The sequence below is a fragment of the Pinus tabuliformis genome, chromosome 2_2 (genome assembly GCF_031772625.1).
Source record: "Pinus tabuliformis cultivar Carrire ecotype Pingquan chromosome 2_2, CPIR1, whole genome shotgun sequence".
NCBI lineage: Eukaryota > Viridiplantae > Streptophyta > Pinopsida > Pinales > Pinaceae > Pinus > Pinus tabuliformis.
Genome location: NC_142300.1, coordinates 1,089,943,245 through 1,089,959,074, shown reverse-complemented (window position 1 = coordinate 1,089,959,074; position 15,830 = coordinate 1,089,943,245). Strand labels below are relative to the sequence as shown.

The window sequence follows — 15,830 nt, the reverse complement described above, 5'->3', positions numbered from 1 at the left end:
ATTTGATTCACCATATGATCTAACAATTTTATGTTGAGAAAATTATAGAGATTTACAGGGACACTAACCCTTGGGCTCCAAGTTCATGGGCTGTGGGGAAGAGTCGACTATGTTTGGACTTTGAGATTTCGTTGTGGTTATTAATTTTGCAAAAGGTTTTTGCCCAATATATCTTTCGATAATTATTCACCCACTGTCATCTATTTAAAAAATATATATTTAAAATTTTTTATTTGATCTTGGGCTAAAAAGAATTTATTTGCTAATGAGAGCTTGTAAATTTAATTTGTAAATATTTGTAAATTATTTTTCTAACCCTTGTTATTTTGCAACACTTGGGTATTTGGGGTTTTATAATTTTGTATATATATTTGGGGTTTGGAATTCTTTTATTCGTTTGTGCAATTAGTAGCTCAAGGGTTTGAAGCAACAATTTTTTTTGGGCTATTCATCCAAGCAAGGAAGACTGATCTAGGCCCTTGAGGGCATGATCTAGCTTCTCGAACTTCAAACAACTCAACGTCCAACTAAAGAAGGGAAGCCGTCTAGCATTTTGAGTTGAATATTGGTATTTTGTGGCGAATTTTTTGTGTTTGTAGGGTTCAGAATTTTTTTTGAGGCCTTTAGGCCCATCCGTCCTCCTTTTGCGCCTCTTCAGGATAGCCTCTAGCCTTTCTAGGCTAGCTGTGGCCCTTTTTGGTCTTTTCCCAAAGGCCGTAGGCCCTAGGGGCCTCCTTCCCTAGCTGTCAGTCCTTCTGGGCCTTCTTTTCACCCTCACCCTCCTTCATTTTGCTTGGCTGCAGCCTTGGGCTGCCCTTTGAAGCCCTCGCCCTCCTTGTCAAGCCCTAGCCACAGCCCCTAAATGGGCTTAACCCTTAGCTGCAGGCCCTATAGGGCTTTCTCTTGCCCTATGTCAGCCCGCTCTTTCTCCTTGGCTGTGGCCTTCTTGGGCTTTCTTTTCCCTTATTCAGCCCTTCTAGCCCTCCAAGTGCCCTTCCTAGCCCTCATTTGGCCATTTTTCAATTATTGATCTAGTATTTTATCTTTAACATTTAGTTTTGCAGCGATTTTAGAAGATAACTTGGTGGTTGCAAGTTGCCAAGTTCATTGGGAGCCCATCTAGTCATCTACAAGGCCATTAGGCCTCTTGGTTTGCTCTTTAATCCTTCATCCCTATCATTTTCCTTATCTTGAATTCTGAAGCATTTTATGACAACAGTATATTCAGGGTTTAAGTGCATTTAAAACAAGCCTAATTTCAATATATAATTCACCTAAGGCATTAAGAGTTAATCTAAAGTCAAACTGCGTGCATATAAGTAAATTTTTGTGGACTGTTGGGTAATTTCCAGATCTGATATGTTTGCTACAACCACATAAGATCATCTACAACAGTGGTAAAATAGCATAATTTTGGCCTAATAATCAATTTACAAGCATATCTTATCATTGGAAAATCATTAGCATTGTTTAAACTTGCATCTCTTGACTTTATTGAAGGCTGTCATAATAATTTTAGGTCTGATATACACTGCATAAAGGTCCAATATAAAATTTACAGTGGTGGCAAAAGGTGTTAGAAATTATCTAATTTCATTTGGCATTTGTTCCTTGCCTCTTGTGCATCTTGGATAAGTGTTTTCTAGTGGAATTGGGTAATTTTCTTACTGCTGCAATCATTGGTCTCTTGGCTGCTTCTTTTTGCATTCCATTGCATTTTTGCATCTCTTGCATCATTGGCATCCATTTTGCACTCTTGCCTGAGCATATTTCTAATTTGCATTAACAAAACACAAGTGCTCTGATTGGATTGGTAATTGTTTGATAAGATTTGCTCTAAGAATACATTGTGGATTAATCCTTTTGTTTCTCATTGCTATCATTGGATAAGTGAATACATTGCCCTTTATTCATATTGTTGAGATAAATAGCTCTTGTGGATTTGCAATCTAAGTCACTCTTAAAAGCACTTAATCAAGTTTAATCATAATTGTGATAAGAATTGTGTCCATAAGGAATTCTTTCGTGTATCTAACTGGCATATTGGTTTTCCATTGTTATGATCTTGAAGAATTGCTAATTGTGCATAAAAAATTGTATCTAATTGATCTTGTCTATCTCATAAGCAATTATCTATTGATCTTGTCTATCTCATAAGCAATTATCTATTGGTGATCTTGGCAACATTTTCTGGCGCCAATTATTTTGAGCATTTTCTCTTGTGGTGAAGATTGTCATTAATTCGTTGTCCAAGTATTTCATTGTTCCAAGTGAAAAGCATAATTTATTTCTAAGTACCTAAGAAACTTTGACAATCTCACCTTAAGAGTATTCACTCATACTTTGCATTTGCGTCTTAGGCCTAGTTTTGCATTAATTAACTTACTTCCAAGCATAATTTTGGTCGATAGAGAGATAGGATCCCTTGTCTCATCTAGCTTGCGAAGTCTATAACCTCTTTAGTGGTTAACACGATGACCTTGCAGTCGTCAGAGCCACAATCTCTATAGCGCCAGAGGCATCGAATGGTTAGAACTTAAGGGGAGGGATTGTTAATCAAGCCATAGCTTGCTTCCCCTTGGTTTCTCTCTCACAGCCTACTCAAGAGACTAGCTTCAAAACAATTGAGAGGAAGGATTCACCTAGGTAGGCATATAATTTAAAATAAACCAAGATTTTGCATTCCACTTAGATTTTAGGTGTCACATTTCATATAGGATTGTGAAGCATCCTAAAGCAGCAATTGTTCATCTGGTCACTTGGTGTATAATTTACATGAAGCAAGTATTTGAATCCATTAAGCTATTGGTCTTTCACGATAATCTAATCTAATCTATGAACTTGCTAAATCAACCAAGTTGCTAGGCCATTCAGTTGTGTCTCCTGGACTTGTTGGGTGCCAAAGAGTCTCTCATCTGCACATTTCATAGGGTCTACCCCCCATAGCATGTTGTTGAGAGACAACTAGAATAGAGAGGGCGGGGATCAGAGTGACAACCCTTGTCTTGAACGTTGTCACATCTAGATTGTAGTGCCAGAGGCCTCGAATGGTTAGAACTCAAGGGGAGGGATTGTTAATCAAGCCATAGCTTGTTTCCCCTTGGTTTCTCTCTCACAACCTACTCAAGAGACTAGCTTCAAAACAATTGAGAGGAAGGATTCACCTAGGTAGGCATATAGTTTAAAATAGACCAAGATTCTGCATCCCACTTAGATCTTAGGTGTCACATTTCATATAGGATAGTGAAGCATCCTAAAGCAACAATTGTTCATCTGGTCACTTGGTTTATAATTTACATAAAGCCTAAGTCACCTGACACGGGGATTCGGGACACATAGGATTCGAGATTCGTGGTGTCGGATTCAGACACGTTGACACGTTGACCCCCCGGAACAGGACACGTAGGATTCGTTATGTATTATTTTATTAAATATATATATTAAAAATTAGATATTTCTTTACACAAATTTTAATTAATGATACAAATTTATTGATTTCAAATATAGATCTTCATCTATAGCTATTAGCATGCATAGTACATACAAAATTCAAATACATGTCAATCTATGTTGAAATTTGGTACCGGAGGACATGTGGTTCCCTTAGGCTTTGATCTTTGGCCTAGGGAAAAGTGTCCAAAAGAATTTAATTTTTCTCTTAAAGTGACTTTATAATTTTATAAAGTTAAATCTAATTTAAAAGTGACTTTAAGTGATAAAGTTACTAAATCTAATTTTAAAGTGACTTTTATAAAGTCAATGAAAAATTAGAAAGGAAAAGTGACTTTGGAAATAAATGACTAAGTGGGTCTTTATTAAAGTGGGGTGAATTAAAAAATAAAAAGTGAGATTTAAATGAGCATTTAATCTCAGCCTTAGATCTCAATTTATTTCAGCCATTGGATTTAGGGATCACCCAAAAGTCACTTGGATCACCCAAAAGTCACTTGGGGTTAGATTAAAAGAGGAAAATGAGGAAAAGATCATTAATTCTTTCATGAGCAGATAGAGAGAAGGAGAGCAAAAGAGCAAGGGAGATTTCTGGACAGTGAGCTGCGGAGTTTCAGCGGCGGAGTTTCAGCAGAGCGGAGTTTCAGCAGAGCGGAGTTTCAGCAGGGCGGAGTTTCAGCAAGGCTGAGTTTCAGCAAGGCTGAGATAAGTTGTAAAAGTTTGCTTGCTGATTTTTGCTGAATATTTCTCTTACTGTAAAAAGACATTTTCCAGAAATAAAGAAGAGCTCTCAAACTGGTTTTCCCCAAGAGTTGTAGGGGGTTTTTCCAGGGTCACATTGACCAAAAATCTCAGTGTTTAAATGTGTTTTAATGACTGTTTATTACCACTGATTTTTATTTCTGCAATTTCCAGCGTTATGTAAAATTTCCAGAATTTGTGTTTTCAGCAAATTTATTTTTTCCAGCTTGTTAAATGTATGGTTATGGGAAAGGGCATTTAACTATATGGGAGAAATAAGGAGAAACTGAAAACCGGGGTGGGAAATGAGAAATTTCTACATGGTATCGGAGCTTGAGTGCTGAAGGACAGTTTGGGACAGCAAAAGGAAAAATTACAGCCGCTGATTTTTCACTCAGAAAATTCCAGCAAGCTGATTTTTTTCATAAACAACAGTTTTATCTTTACTACAGCAGTGCTATTTTTCAGTTTTAGGACAACAGGATGTCATTGGGATTGAGGGTGGAGGATAGGCTGGATGGGCATACAAATTACAGTGTTTGGAAGGAGAGAATGCAGAGTATCTTTGAGGAGGCAGAAGTCTGGGATATCATGGTGCATACCACACAGAACCCTGTTGTTGTGCCTACTGATGCTACTCAGTTGACAGCTTGTAATAAAAAGAACAACAAGGGTAAGAGGCTGATTTTAGACGGAATCAAAGACCATTGCATTCCTCATGTGAGAGGAAAGAGCAATGCCCATGAGATGTGGACAGCATTGTCCAATCTCTACCAGAGTACCAATGAGAACCGGAAGATGGTCCTGAAGGAGAAGCTGAAGAACATTAAGATGGGTAATGATAGTGCAGCTGGATATCTCACAAAGATTACTAATGTGAGAGATGAGTTGGCAGCGATTGGAGAGGCCATTCCACCCACTGAGTTGGTGCGGATTGCAGTGAATGGCCTCCCCCGTTCATGGTTGAACTTTGTTGATGGGGTTTGTGCACGTGAGACTCTTCCCACATGGGAGAGGTTTTGGGATGATTGCATTCAGACAGAGATCAGGAAAGGTCAGCTTGGGGCAGCCAAGCCAGTTGAGCAGGATGAGGATGTAGCACTGGTGGCAGGAGGCAAGAAAGGCAAAGGGAAGAAGCAGGCTTCCACAAGTAGTGGTGGGGGCAAAGGCAAAGGTAAAGGTAAACAAGGGAACACACAGAAGGACTATTCCAAGGTGAAGTGTTGGAATTGTCAAAAGATGGGACACTATGCAGTAGTTTGTCCGGAGAAGAAGAAGAAGAAGGGGAAGAACCAGGACGTGGCAGCTTCAGCAGAGATTGAGGACTTTGCAGGTCGTTTTGACCGGGAGTTTGCGTTCACTACGTGTGAGTCCTCTAGTGCAGGATCACCTGCCACACAGGTTCAGAGGGAGCATGCTTTTCCCTCGATTAGCGGAGCATCTTCAGGTATCTGGTATGTGGACAGTGGGGCTTCACGTCACATGACAAGAGTCCCTGAGTACTTCTCAGAGCTTTCAGAGAGTGGCACTGATATAGAGGTAGTACTCGGTGATGACAGAGTTGTTAGAGCAGTCGGGGTGGGGACACTGACATTTCATAGGGAGTCCAAACCTCCCTTGAAAGTGTTAGATGTTCTTTATGTGCTAGGGATGAGGAAGAACCTCATATCCATCTCAGCTTTGGAGGACAGAGGATATGAGGTACTGTTTAGGGGAGGACAGGTGTTGATGTATCCCAGGGGCACTCCAGCTGATTCAGCTAGAGTGATAGGTGTACGCCATGCAAAGGTGTACACGTTTGCATTCCAGCCCCTTTTGGCATTGAGCAGTAGTACCGACAGCAGAGCTAGCAGTTCTGAGCTGTGTGAGATTTGGCACCGCAGGATGGGACATATGTATCATGGAGCCTGGAGGACATTGCGGGAGATCTCTACAGGTGTGCCAGATTTCAGTATTGATCACTTTGATACTTGCAGAGGTTGTGCGATGGGCAAGTTTGCCAAATCCCCTTTTCCCAGCAGTGACAACAGAGCGACTGGGATACTTGATTTGATTCATTCCGATGTGAGCGGTCGGATGTCTCATGTTTCCTTGAGTGGATATGAGTACTATGTTTTATTCATTGATGATCACTCCAGGAGGACCTGGATTTATTTTTTGAAGACCAAGAGTGAGGTCTTCAAGCGGTTTCAGGAGTTTAGAGCTCTTGTGGAGACACAGACAAGTCGAAAGATCAAGTCCCTGAGGTCGGACAATGGAGGAGAGTACACCCTTGGAGAGTTTGTTGACTATTGTGCGGAGGCAGGCATTAGGAGGGAGTTCACTGTTCCTTACAACCCCTAGCAGAACGGGGTTGCAGAGAGGAAGAACAGATCCATCATAGGGGCTGCCAAAGCCATGTTACATGATCAGGGGTTGCCATTGTTCTTGTGGGCAGAGGCCTGCAACACTGCTGTTTACTTGCAGAACAGGAGTCCGCATCGTGCCTTGGGGCACATGACTCCGGAGGAGGCTTTCTTTGGGAAGAAGCCTGATATTGGTCATCTTCATATCTTTGGATGCATTACATACTCCTATATACCCAAGGAGAAGAGGACCAAACTAGAGCCCACCGCAGAGAAGGGTATCTTTGTGGGCTACAGTGAGACCTCAAAGGCCTTTCGGATTTACATTCCTGCACAGAGGAGACTTGTTGTCAGACAGGATGTGAAGGTCGAGGAAGACAGGGCCTTTAGGAGGTCACGGGAGTTAGAGTATCTGGATCAGCTAGACCCTCAGCAACAGTTGAGTCAGTCGCAGGGATCCAGTGGGCAGGGATCAGGAGGATCAGGAGGTACATCTATGAGGATGTCAGGTCCGTCAGTGAGCAGTGGCTCACCGAGCCAGAGGGGTGGTGCTCCGGGCAGCATGCAGAGCACTTCACAGAGCAGTTCACTAGGGAGTCCACTGATGGACAGTTCACACGGTACCTCAGCTTCTACAGGTTCAGGTGCAGGCAGGAGGACGACAGACAGACAGTCAGGAGTTCAGGCTACTGATGGTGATGAGGAGGAGTTTCATTCTCCTATGGGAGAAGCATGCTCAGGGAAGAGGAAGCCCAAGTGGCTTCAGGACACCTTGATAGATGCCTCATCTGTTGCTGAGCCGAAGAGGCCGATCAGAGAGAGTAGACCACCTGAGAGGTTTTGTAGCTATATGGCGATGGTTACCAGCATCCTTGACTCTGAGCCTTCTAGCTATGAGGAGGCAGCTAGCCAGCAGGTTTGGAGAGAGGCCATGCAGGAGGAGTATTCTTCTATCATGAAGAATGATGTTTGGGAGGTGGTGCCGAGGCCTGAGGGCAAATCCGTGGTTACTTCCAGATGGCTTTACAAGGTAAAGCATGCTGCAGATGGCAGCATTGAGAAATTCAAAGCAAGGTTTGTGGCTAGAGGGTTCTCCCAGGTGGAGGGAGTTGATTATGAGGAGACCTTCACTCCCGTGGCTCGATATACTTCGATCCGCTCCATTATATCGATAGCAGCAGAGATGGGTTGGAAGATCCACCAGATGGATGTGAAGGCTACATTTCTCAATGGCTTCATACAGGAGGAGGTGTACATTGAGCAGCCACAGGGCTTTGAGGTGCATGGGAAGGAGTCCCATGTGTGCAGACTGAAGAAGGCCCTTTATGGCCTAAAGCAAGCTCCTAGAGCTTGGTACTCTAGGATAGATACATATTTGCAGGGGATGGGTTTCACAAAGAGTGAGGCAGATCCGAACCTTTACTTTATTGTGATTGGTGAGGAGCCTCTCATTCTGGTGCTGTATGTGGATGACTTGGTCATTACAGGTGCAGAGAGACACATAGAGCACTGCAAGAGAGATCTTGCGACGGAGTTTGAGATGAAGGACATCGGATTGATGCATTACTTTTTGGGCTTGGAGGATTGTAGACCCATGTCGACACCGATGATCACCAACTGGAAGAAGCTTCATGCTTTGGATTCTGAGTTGGTGGATCCCACATTGTACAGGCAGCTGATTGGTTCCTTGATGTATTTGGTCAACACTAGACCACATATCTGTTTTGCAGTCAACACGATGAGTCAGTTTATGTGTGAGCCTAGGAAGGTTCACTAGGTGGCTGCAAAACACATTTTGCGGTACTTGCAGGGGACAGTGGATTATGGTCTGGACTACAGGCAGGGAGATGGAGTGAGATTGGCAGGATACACTGATTTTGATTGGGTAGGTTGTGCTTCTGATAGGAAGAGCACTTCATGGTGTTGTTTTGGGTTGGGTTCAGAAGTAGTGTCATGGTTCAGTCGGAAGCAGCAGTCAGTAGCACTGAGTTCAGCGGAAGCACAATATATGGCAGCCAGTCTAGCTAGTTGTGAGGCTATCTGGCTTCGCAAGATGTTGTTTGGCTTATTTGGTCAGCGGTTGAGACCTTCAGTGATTTACTGTGATAATCAGAGTTGCATTAAACTCACGGAGAATCCAGTATTTCATGATAGGTCAAAGCATATCGGGATCAGATATCGTTTCATCAGTTACTATGTTCAGAAGGGAGCTGTGAAGCTTAAGTTTCAGGGCGGAGTTTCAGCAAGGCTGAGTTTCAGCAAGGTTGAGATAAGTTGTAAAAGTTTGCTTGCTGATTTTTGCTGAATATTTCTCTTACTGTAAAAAGGCATTTTCCAGAAATAAAGAAGAGCTCTCAAACTAGTTTTCCCCAAGAGTTGTAGGAGGTTTTTCCAGGGTCACATTGACCAAAAATCTCAGTGTTTAAATGTGTTTTAATGGCTGTTTATTACTACTGATTTTTATTTCTGCAATTTCCAGCATTCTGTAAAATTTCCAGAATTTGTGTTTTCAGCAAATTTATTTTTTCCAGCTTGTTAAATGTATGGTTATGGGAAAGGGCATTTAACTATATGGGAGAAATAAGGAGAAACTGAAAACCGGGGTGGGAAATGAGAAATTTGTACAATCTATTATCTATTTCTTATGCTTGGCCCTCTTGCCACCACGAGAAATGTCTAATTTTTTAGTCTTGTTGGAAAATCAGGATCTTTGTCATTAATATCACCCTCTAAGCATTAATATCCAGAGGTATCTTTGTCATTACCTTTGTATCTGTATAGGGATCTTTGTCATTAATATCACCCTTTAAGCATTAACATAAGATAGAACAAGCATAACATGTGAAGTCAAGATTTTGTTTGAGTGATGCGTACATTTTTAGGAGGGTCATGATACAGGAGTTCGACAGCCAATGCCACTAACATCAAGGTACATAGAGGGATTGGTGCTCTTGATTAAATACGAGTTCCATACCCTAATACATGACAAAATTCATTGGAAACATTGCAATCCCCCAATCCTAAAATCCTGAAAAATTGATAAGTCTGTTGGATTTTGAATGAAATCTAAAATTCTACTTTCTCCATATGAAATCCAATGAGGACGAAACCACTCTCAAACATCTTGAGTCATTTCATGGTAATGTAACAAATTTAAGTAAAATGATGAAAATGAAGATTAAGGAGAATATCACTTTTACTTTAAGAATTTGACATTACCATGAATAGCATATCAATACTAGGGCCTAGAATTGATCATTAAGCTGCCAAAACGCTTGCCAAATGAAAATATGCGTGGCTGTAATGACCAAATGCGGCCTTTTCATACCCGTGCAGGTCACTTTTGCCGTCTAACGAGTCCTGGAAAACAGGACACGCTGCCAAAATTGTGACACGACCTCGGATTCGACGAGTCAAGAAAGGACACGACGTGTCATGGTTTTTGGACACGAATCAGGGCAGAATCATGTCGGACACGCTGGATTCGGGATTCGTGGGGCCTATAGGACGAATCTGGTTATCTAGCATAAAGAAAGTATTTGAATCCATTAAGCTACTGGTCTTTCACGATAATCTAATCTAATCTTTGAACTTGCTAATTCAACCAAGTTGCTAGGCCATTCAGTTGTGTCTCCTGGACTTGTTGGTTGCCAACGAGTCTCTCATATACACATTTCATAGGGTCTACCCCCCATAGCATGTTGTTGGGAGACAGCTAGAATGGAGAGGGCAGGGATCAAAGTGACAACCCCCGTCCTGAGCGTTGTCGCATCTAGATTGTACAATTTGGACGACAACAAAACCTAGGGGGCGGAATCCTAAATTCACCCAGGCATGGGAGATCATGCAAAAAGGTGGTGAAGATGAGTTTACTATTCATAAATGGTCAAGTAAACTAGTCGTAGAGCTTCAAACTAACCATTATGGATAGTCAAGTGGAACATTGGGGCGTTAGTGACCATTCTTCAGCTTCCAGACCATAAGCATAGGGTGCATGGACATCCAAGGAAATACTTGAGTCAATCCAACCCTTTTAGTGGACAAATTCATGAAAGTAATGTAATATTTTATTACAATTACTAAATCTTTGACATGTGGATGTCTAGTAAATATTAATTTCTAGAGTCCAACTAATTGTTAGCTAGGCATTTAGATTTCTTTATAAAAGGCTAGCCTCCCTCTAGTAAAAGGTTGTTGTTGTTTTGTTAGATCATATGCCATAATAAAAAGAACTCATTTGCAAACGTGTGTATATTTTTACATTGTGTGGATTGATTTTTACTATCTTATATTCTCTTGAGTTATTGTAGTAACCAGGTTTAAATCTAAAGCAATTTTAATGGAGTAAGATCACACAATAATTGGAGGAATGATCCATTGAGGCGTTACATAACCACATGGAGGAGATAAAATAAGGTGCCAGCCTACTTTATTTCTTTGTTGCACATGGGTCACTCTAACAAAGTTTGGACCCTACTGAAAGGGAGCTTCAATTGGGAGAAGAGAGTTTGTATTTCAAATCATAGTCAATTTGAAGATCGGAGCATTCCATGCTACGGGTTTGCTCCTCGTTTAATTTGAAAGATGGAAAGGACTTCTAAGTCAAAAGGTGGAGACAACTTCTCTTTAGAAACCAATCTCACCTCTCTAATCAAATGCAAGGTTGACTTAGATGCAAGTGTGTTTCACAACCTAGCTTATGAGGTAATTTTGTTATGGAAAAAGGTAGGAAAAGTACTACAACCATTCTATTTATAAAAAACCAAAATCTTTTCATTTTTTGTTTTTGTTTTAAGATAATTAGCTAACTGGATTTTCAAGTTTTATCACAAGAAAGCTAGTTTATATGCCTTGGAGTTATTAAAAATAAAGTTATGTCTTTGCCAAGCTTTGTTACATTGATTTTGAGCTATTGTTGCATATATTTTTCACTTTGTATCAATATTTTTGTTGTAGATTTGTGTTTTCTTTCTTGCCATTACAAAACAAATGTGCAAGTCTTTTCAAGGTTCCATGCTCTTACCAAGTATTTTTATTTGAAATCTTGTAGGTAGGCTCTATATTAATATACTTGTTGATCTATCAATTTATAGTCTAAATAGTAAGTGTTTACAACTGTTCCTTAATTAAAATTTTTGCTAATTTTTTTTTGGCATAATACCTAGTGGGATTTGATCCTTGGACTTTAGAAATTCATTTTCCAACTGTCCAAAGGCTTGGGAGTGATCTATTAAGGTCAATCTAGCACCGCCTAACCTTCTCACCCCAAGGTTTTCAATCTAGAGTGCTTTGGCACTATCTGGGTGGCATTTTAAGGGCACTTGGTTGTTGATCCTCTGTTTTTCTGTAGATAGGGTAACAAGAAAATTAACATTAGAACCCCTCTAACTAGTCACACAATTAAAGAAATAACCCTAGATATGGTTAGATTGCTTTTTTGTACGTTTAGTTTGACTATTTACATGCTATATCTTGTGCTTTATGTGTATCATCTTGGTTGTTTTGAGTTTTTGTTGCATATTTACGCACAAAACTAGGAGGATATCCTATTTTATTAACTCCTCCACCTCATTCTTTGACCCTTTATTTGGTTGAGGTACTAATTGGGAATCCTCCCTTAGCCTTTACAAATGAAGTTGGGTTTAAAAAGTGGGGCATTGGACCTAGGTGACAATGAACCCTAACTCTATGTGTGCCTATCTTAGTAGGTTGGATAGGCCTTTGCAACCCTACTAATTTGATTGATAACAAGCCCAAACCCGTTGAGCTCATGATAAGGTACATATGTCTTGTTACCACAAAATCTAGTAGGCCTTGGAGAGGGAAACCTTAAAAGAGCTAGACTAAGTGCTGACATTGGGACAATGGCCCACTGTCACCACAACTAAGGTCCCCTGCTCTTTACATACTTTAACTCATGGGAGTAGTCTTGGTAAGATAATAATCACCTTTGATTAGTTTTCTAGGGTTTGAGATACAAGGTGACGGATTAGGATCTCTCAAGGAATGCCCAAGGTTATGGTATAATGGTTCAAAAGGTGCTTTGCTCCCTATGAGAGACCTAGAAATAGTTTGCGCAAGATCTAGGGTTTTGTGAATTATCGTGGATGAAGGTACTCCCAAGATCAAGGCAATGAGGAGAAAGGGCTTCTTATGATTTACTTCACCAAGTACTAAGTTCATACAACCTTCAAAGAAGTCCCGAAGTTGAGGCAACAATAATCTAGGGTTTCCCTGTTAGGGCACACCTAAGGCAAGAGATTTTATGGATGAAAGCCAATTGGATGCCTACCGAACTTCGAGATCTGGGAGATAAGAGCCCAGGCTTGGTGTCCATGTTCCTAGAATCGACCAAATCACTCTCTAATGCAATTCACTCTATTCCTACTAGTAGTCCTACTTTAGGGGACCAAATTTTAGAAAGGAGAAATAATGGAGAAAAAGTAAGTTTGACCACCAAGGACTTGGATTAGTGACTTGTCCTTTTGGCATATGGAGTCCTTAGGAGTCTTAAGATGAGCTAAATCGTCACTAAGGAGGCTTAAAATTGATGCCCTAGGTACCAATTTTAAACATTTACCCACTTCAAGGGATAATGGGGTTTCATGGAGAGTTCAAAGACTTTCCTCCACTAGGAACATTCATTACATGTAATGCATTTAATAACATATGCAATACTCAACTAGAAAGCTTTCCAAAATTAATTTTCAATAATTAGGGCACACTTAACACATTCTAGAAGCAATAATTCCATACATTAAACAAATTCAAGATAAATATTCTATCAACATTAAGCACTTACAAGATGACATGCAATATATCCATCCAAGATCCAACAAATAGCTCCAAAGACAAAATCAAACTAGCTCCAAATGTCAAAATACATCCAAAAGATTCTCCAATATTTAAAGAAACAAGTGTGAGTTCTTTTCAAGAGGATGAATCCAAGGCTAATGAATTGGGCTTACATGGAGAACAGGCTTTCAAATGGGAAATATACATCTCTCATTTATGTTCTGCTGGCATATATATCACTGACCAAGCAGAGAGGATGGTATGGGATGGGTCGATCAAGAAAGGACAGCCGGTGGTGAAGGAGATTTATCATTGATTACCTTTGGTTGAGAAGGATTTCGATTACTGCTTGTGGTTTCAGGATTCGTGGAAATGGGAGATACCACAGAAACTCACATGCTTTTGCTGGCTGGCACTATACGACTGCATCCTTACCTGGAAGAATCTACAACATAGAGGCTTTAGTGGTCCCGGTATTTGTCCATTGTGTAAGTGGGGATGTGAAGATGTTGATCATTTGCTGCATCAATGTCCATTTGCTGTGGCAGTCTGGAAGGGGGTTCTGGATGCTCTCTGTATTGCTCCTTTTGGGAACCATCAGACATTGAAATCTTGCTTATATTACTGGATCAATTCTCAGACTCAGTATCGTTCCTTGCCCTTTTACATTATTTGGACTATACGCACTCATTTTTGAACAGAAAGATGCAGTTGTTCGGGAAGCTATCATTAAGTCTGTGGCCTTTTTGCAGAAATTGGTTGTCTAAAAGAAAGGGAGAAAAAAAAGATCAGATTCCTGGATATATGGAAGGACTTTCCAGTAGGGTTTTCTGATGGGTCATGCTTGCACAGAAAATATGGATGCGGAGCATTCATTCTATTAGAGCCGGGCAACTATTATCATTTCTGGTGGGAGGGAGGTTTTGGGACCAACAGTAGAGCAGAAATTATCGCTTTATGGGGTGTCCTCGCAGGTGCGAAATGGCTGGGACTAGAGAGCTTACAGGTATATGGAGATGCTAAGGGCATCATTGATTGGGTCAAGGACTACACTCTGTTTAATAATATATGTGTACTAAATGATTGATGCTTTAATGATCATCATTATTCCAGTGGTGAAATCTATGTTTTCATGATTTCTGCAGTTGATTCAATATTCTGCATGTGTTTTTTGAATATATATGCATCAAAATATATTAAGCAATGCTCCTGGAATGTTTTGCTCCCAGAAGCTTTTTGAAAATTGTGCTTCCCACTTGCTCCCAACACCCTTTCTTAAAAGAACATATCATTGTGTTATTAAAACATTAAAATTATATATGCAAAATTCTGTGGATATTCTATTTTGCAAAAGGCTATATACATGAGAATCTAACTAATTACTTCACATTTGTTTTCAGTTATGGGTATCTAGTTGCAATTGAACATGAAGGTGGTTTTGTGACGAGATATGCACACTGCTGTGCTATTCATGCTCGAGTTGGGCAGGTTAGTATTTCCATCAGGATTTCCATGTGCACTCTTTTATTGGGGTAAGTATATTTTTGCTAAAAGGCATTTATGTTTTACCATTGTGCAGCAAGTTCAGAAGGGACAAGAAGTTGCAGCTGTTGGTGCTACAGGCCGTGCTACAGGACCACATCTGCATTTTGAAGGTAAAATTGTGAAGGTGAAATAGATGCATTTGATATAACAATGGACATCCAATATTAGATTATATGACTGTACTATTCATTCTATCTATTGAAATGCAGTGAGGAGAAATGGTGAAGCCATGGATCCACTGAAATGGGTAAATCTTTGACAGGCTTAAAAATTTTGGTGTTATTTTTTGGTAATGACATGTTTCTGTGCTTTTATTTTAATCCCATTCATTGTATATTTAGCTCTTCAAATGCCCTTAGAGCAATTTTTCAACATTTTGTTGTTCTGTTTACAACATTTTTTAACAAGAGATGTAGCCTTGATGTTGTGGGGACTGTTAATGAGTAGTGAGGCACATTCTGCTGCTTGTTTCCCCATCTTTTTGTATTTTCAAAATATATATTATGACTCTCAGGTGAAGGTATCCAAGCATTCCAATTTTGTTACATGGTAAAGAGATGATGGTGCACCTTATAGTTGTGTCTTTCCTAAAGAAAATAGATGTGTTTAAGCTTATCTATTTTACTGTATCTGTTAAAGAAATCTGTATTCTTAATGCAAAGGAGGGAAACCTTATCAAAAGTCAATGCAATTCAATCATAAGGTGGCTTCGTTGACCAAATTTTAAATTATTTGGACAATGAAACTATGTTCACACACACTGATTCATGATGTGAGCCACCTTGATTTGGATGTTGTGGTTCAGGTGAACTAGGATTTCCTTCTGCTTGATTTGAGAGATTGCAGTGCAGTCTACACTTTATTGTTTGGACTGTTAGCTTATGGAATATATTCTTTTGTCATTCATTGAATATGAACTTGTGCTAAAGTAGAGCAGACAGATCCAGCCCTTAT

General features: G+C 40.1%; 1 protein-coding gene across 7 annotated transcripts in view; it reads left to right on the top strand.

Moving 5' to 3' along the window:
- LOC149197188 (uncharacterized) overlaps positions 1-15,421 on the top strand; it is a 154,958-nt gene extending 139,537 nt beyond the window's left edge. For 6 of the 7 annotated variants that reach the window (XM_089405759.1, XM_089405760.1, XM_089405763.1 and 3 more), the window contains 3 exons: positions 14,732-14,819; positions 14,911-14,986; positions 15,086-15,421. In XM_089405759.1, the coding sequence (XP_089261885.1) occupies positions 14,732-14,819; positions 14,911-14,986; positions 15,086-15,135 (214 nt within the window). In that variant the 3' untranslated portion in view covers positions 15,136-15,421. Of the gene's footprint in view, positions 1-14,731; positions 14,820-14,910; positions 14,987-15,085 lie in introns of those variants that run through there. The other variant, XR_016254745.1, reaches the window with a different exon arrangement.
- The last annotated feature ends 409 nt before the right edge of the window (positions 15,422-15,830 follow it).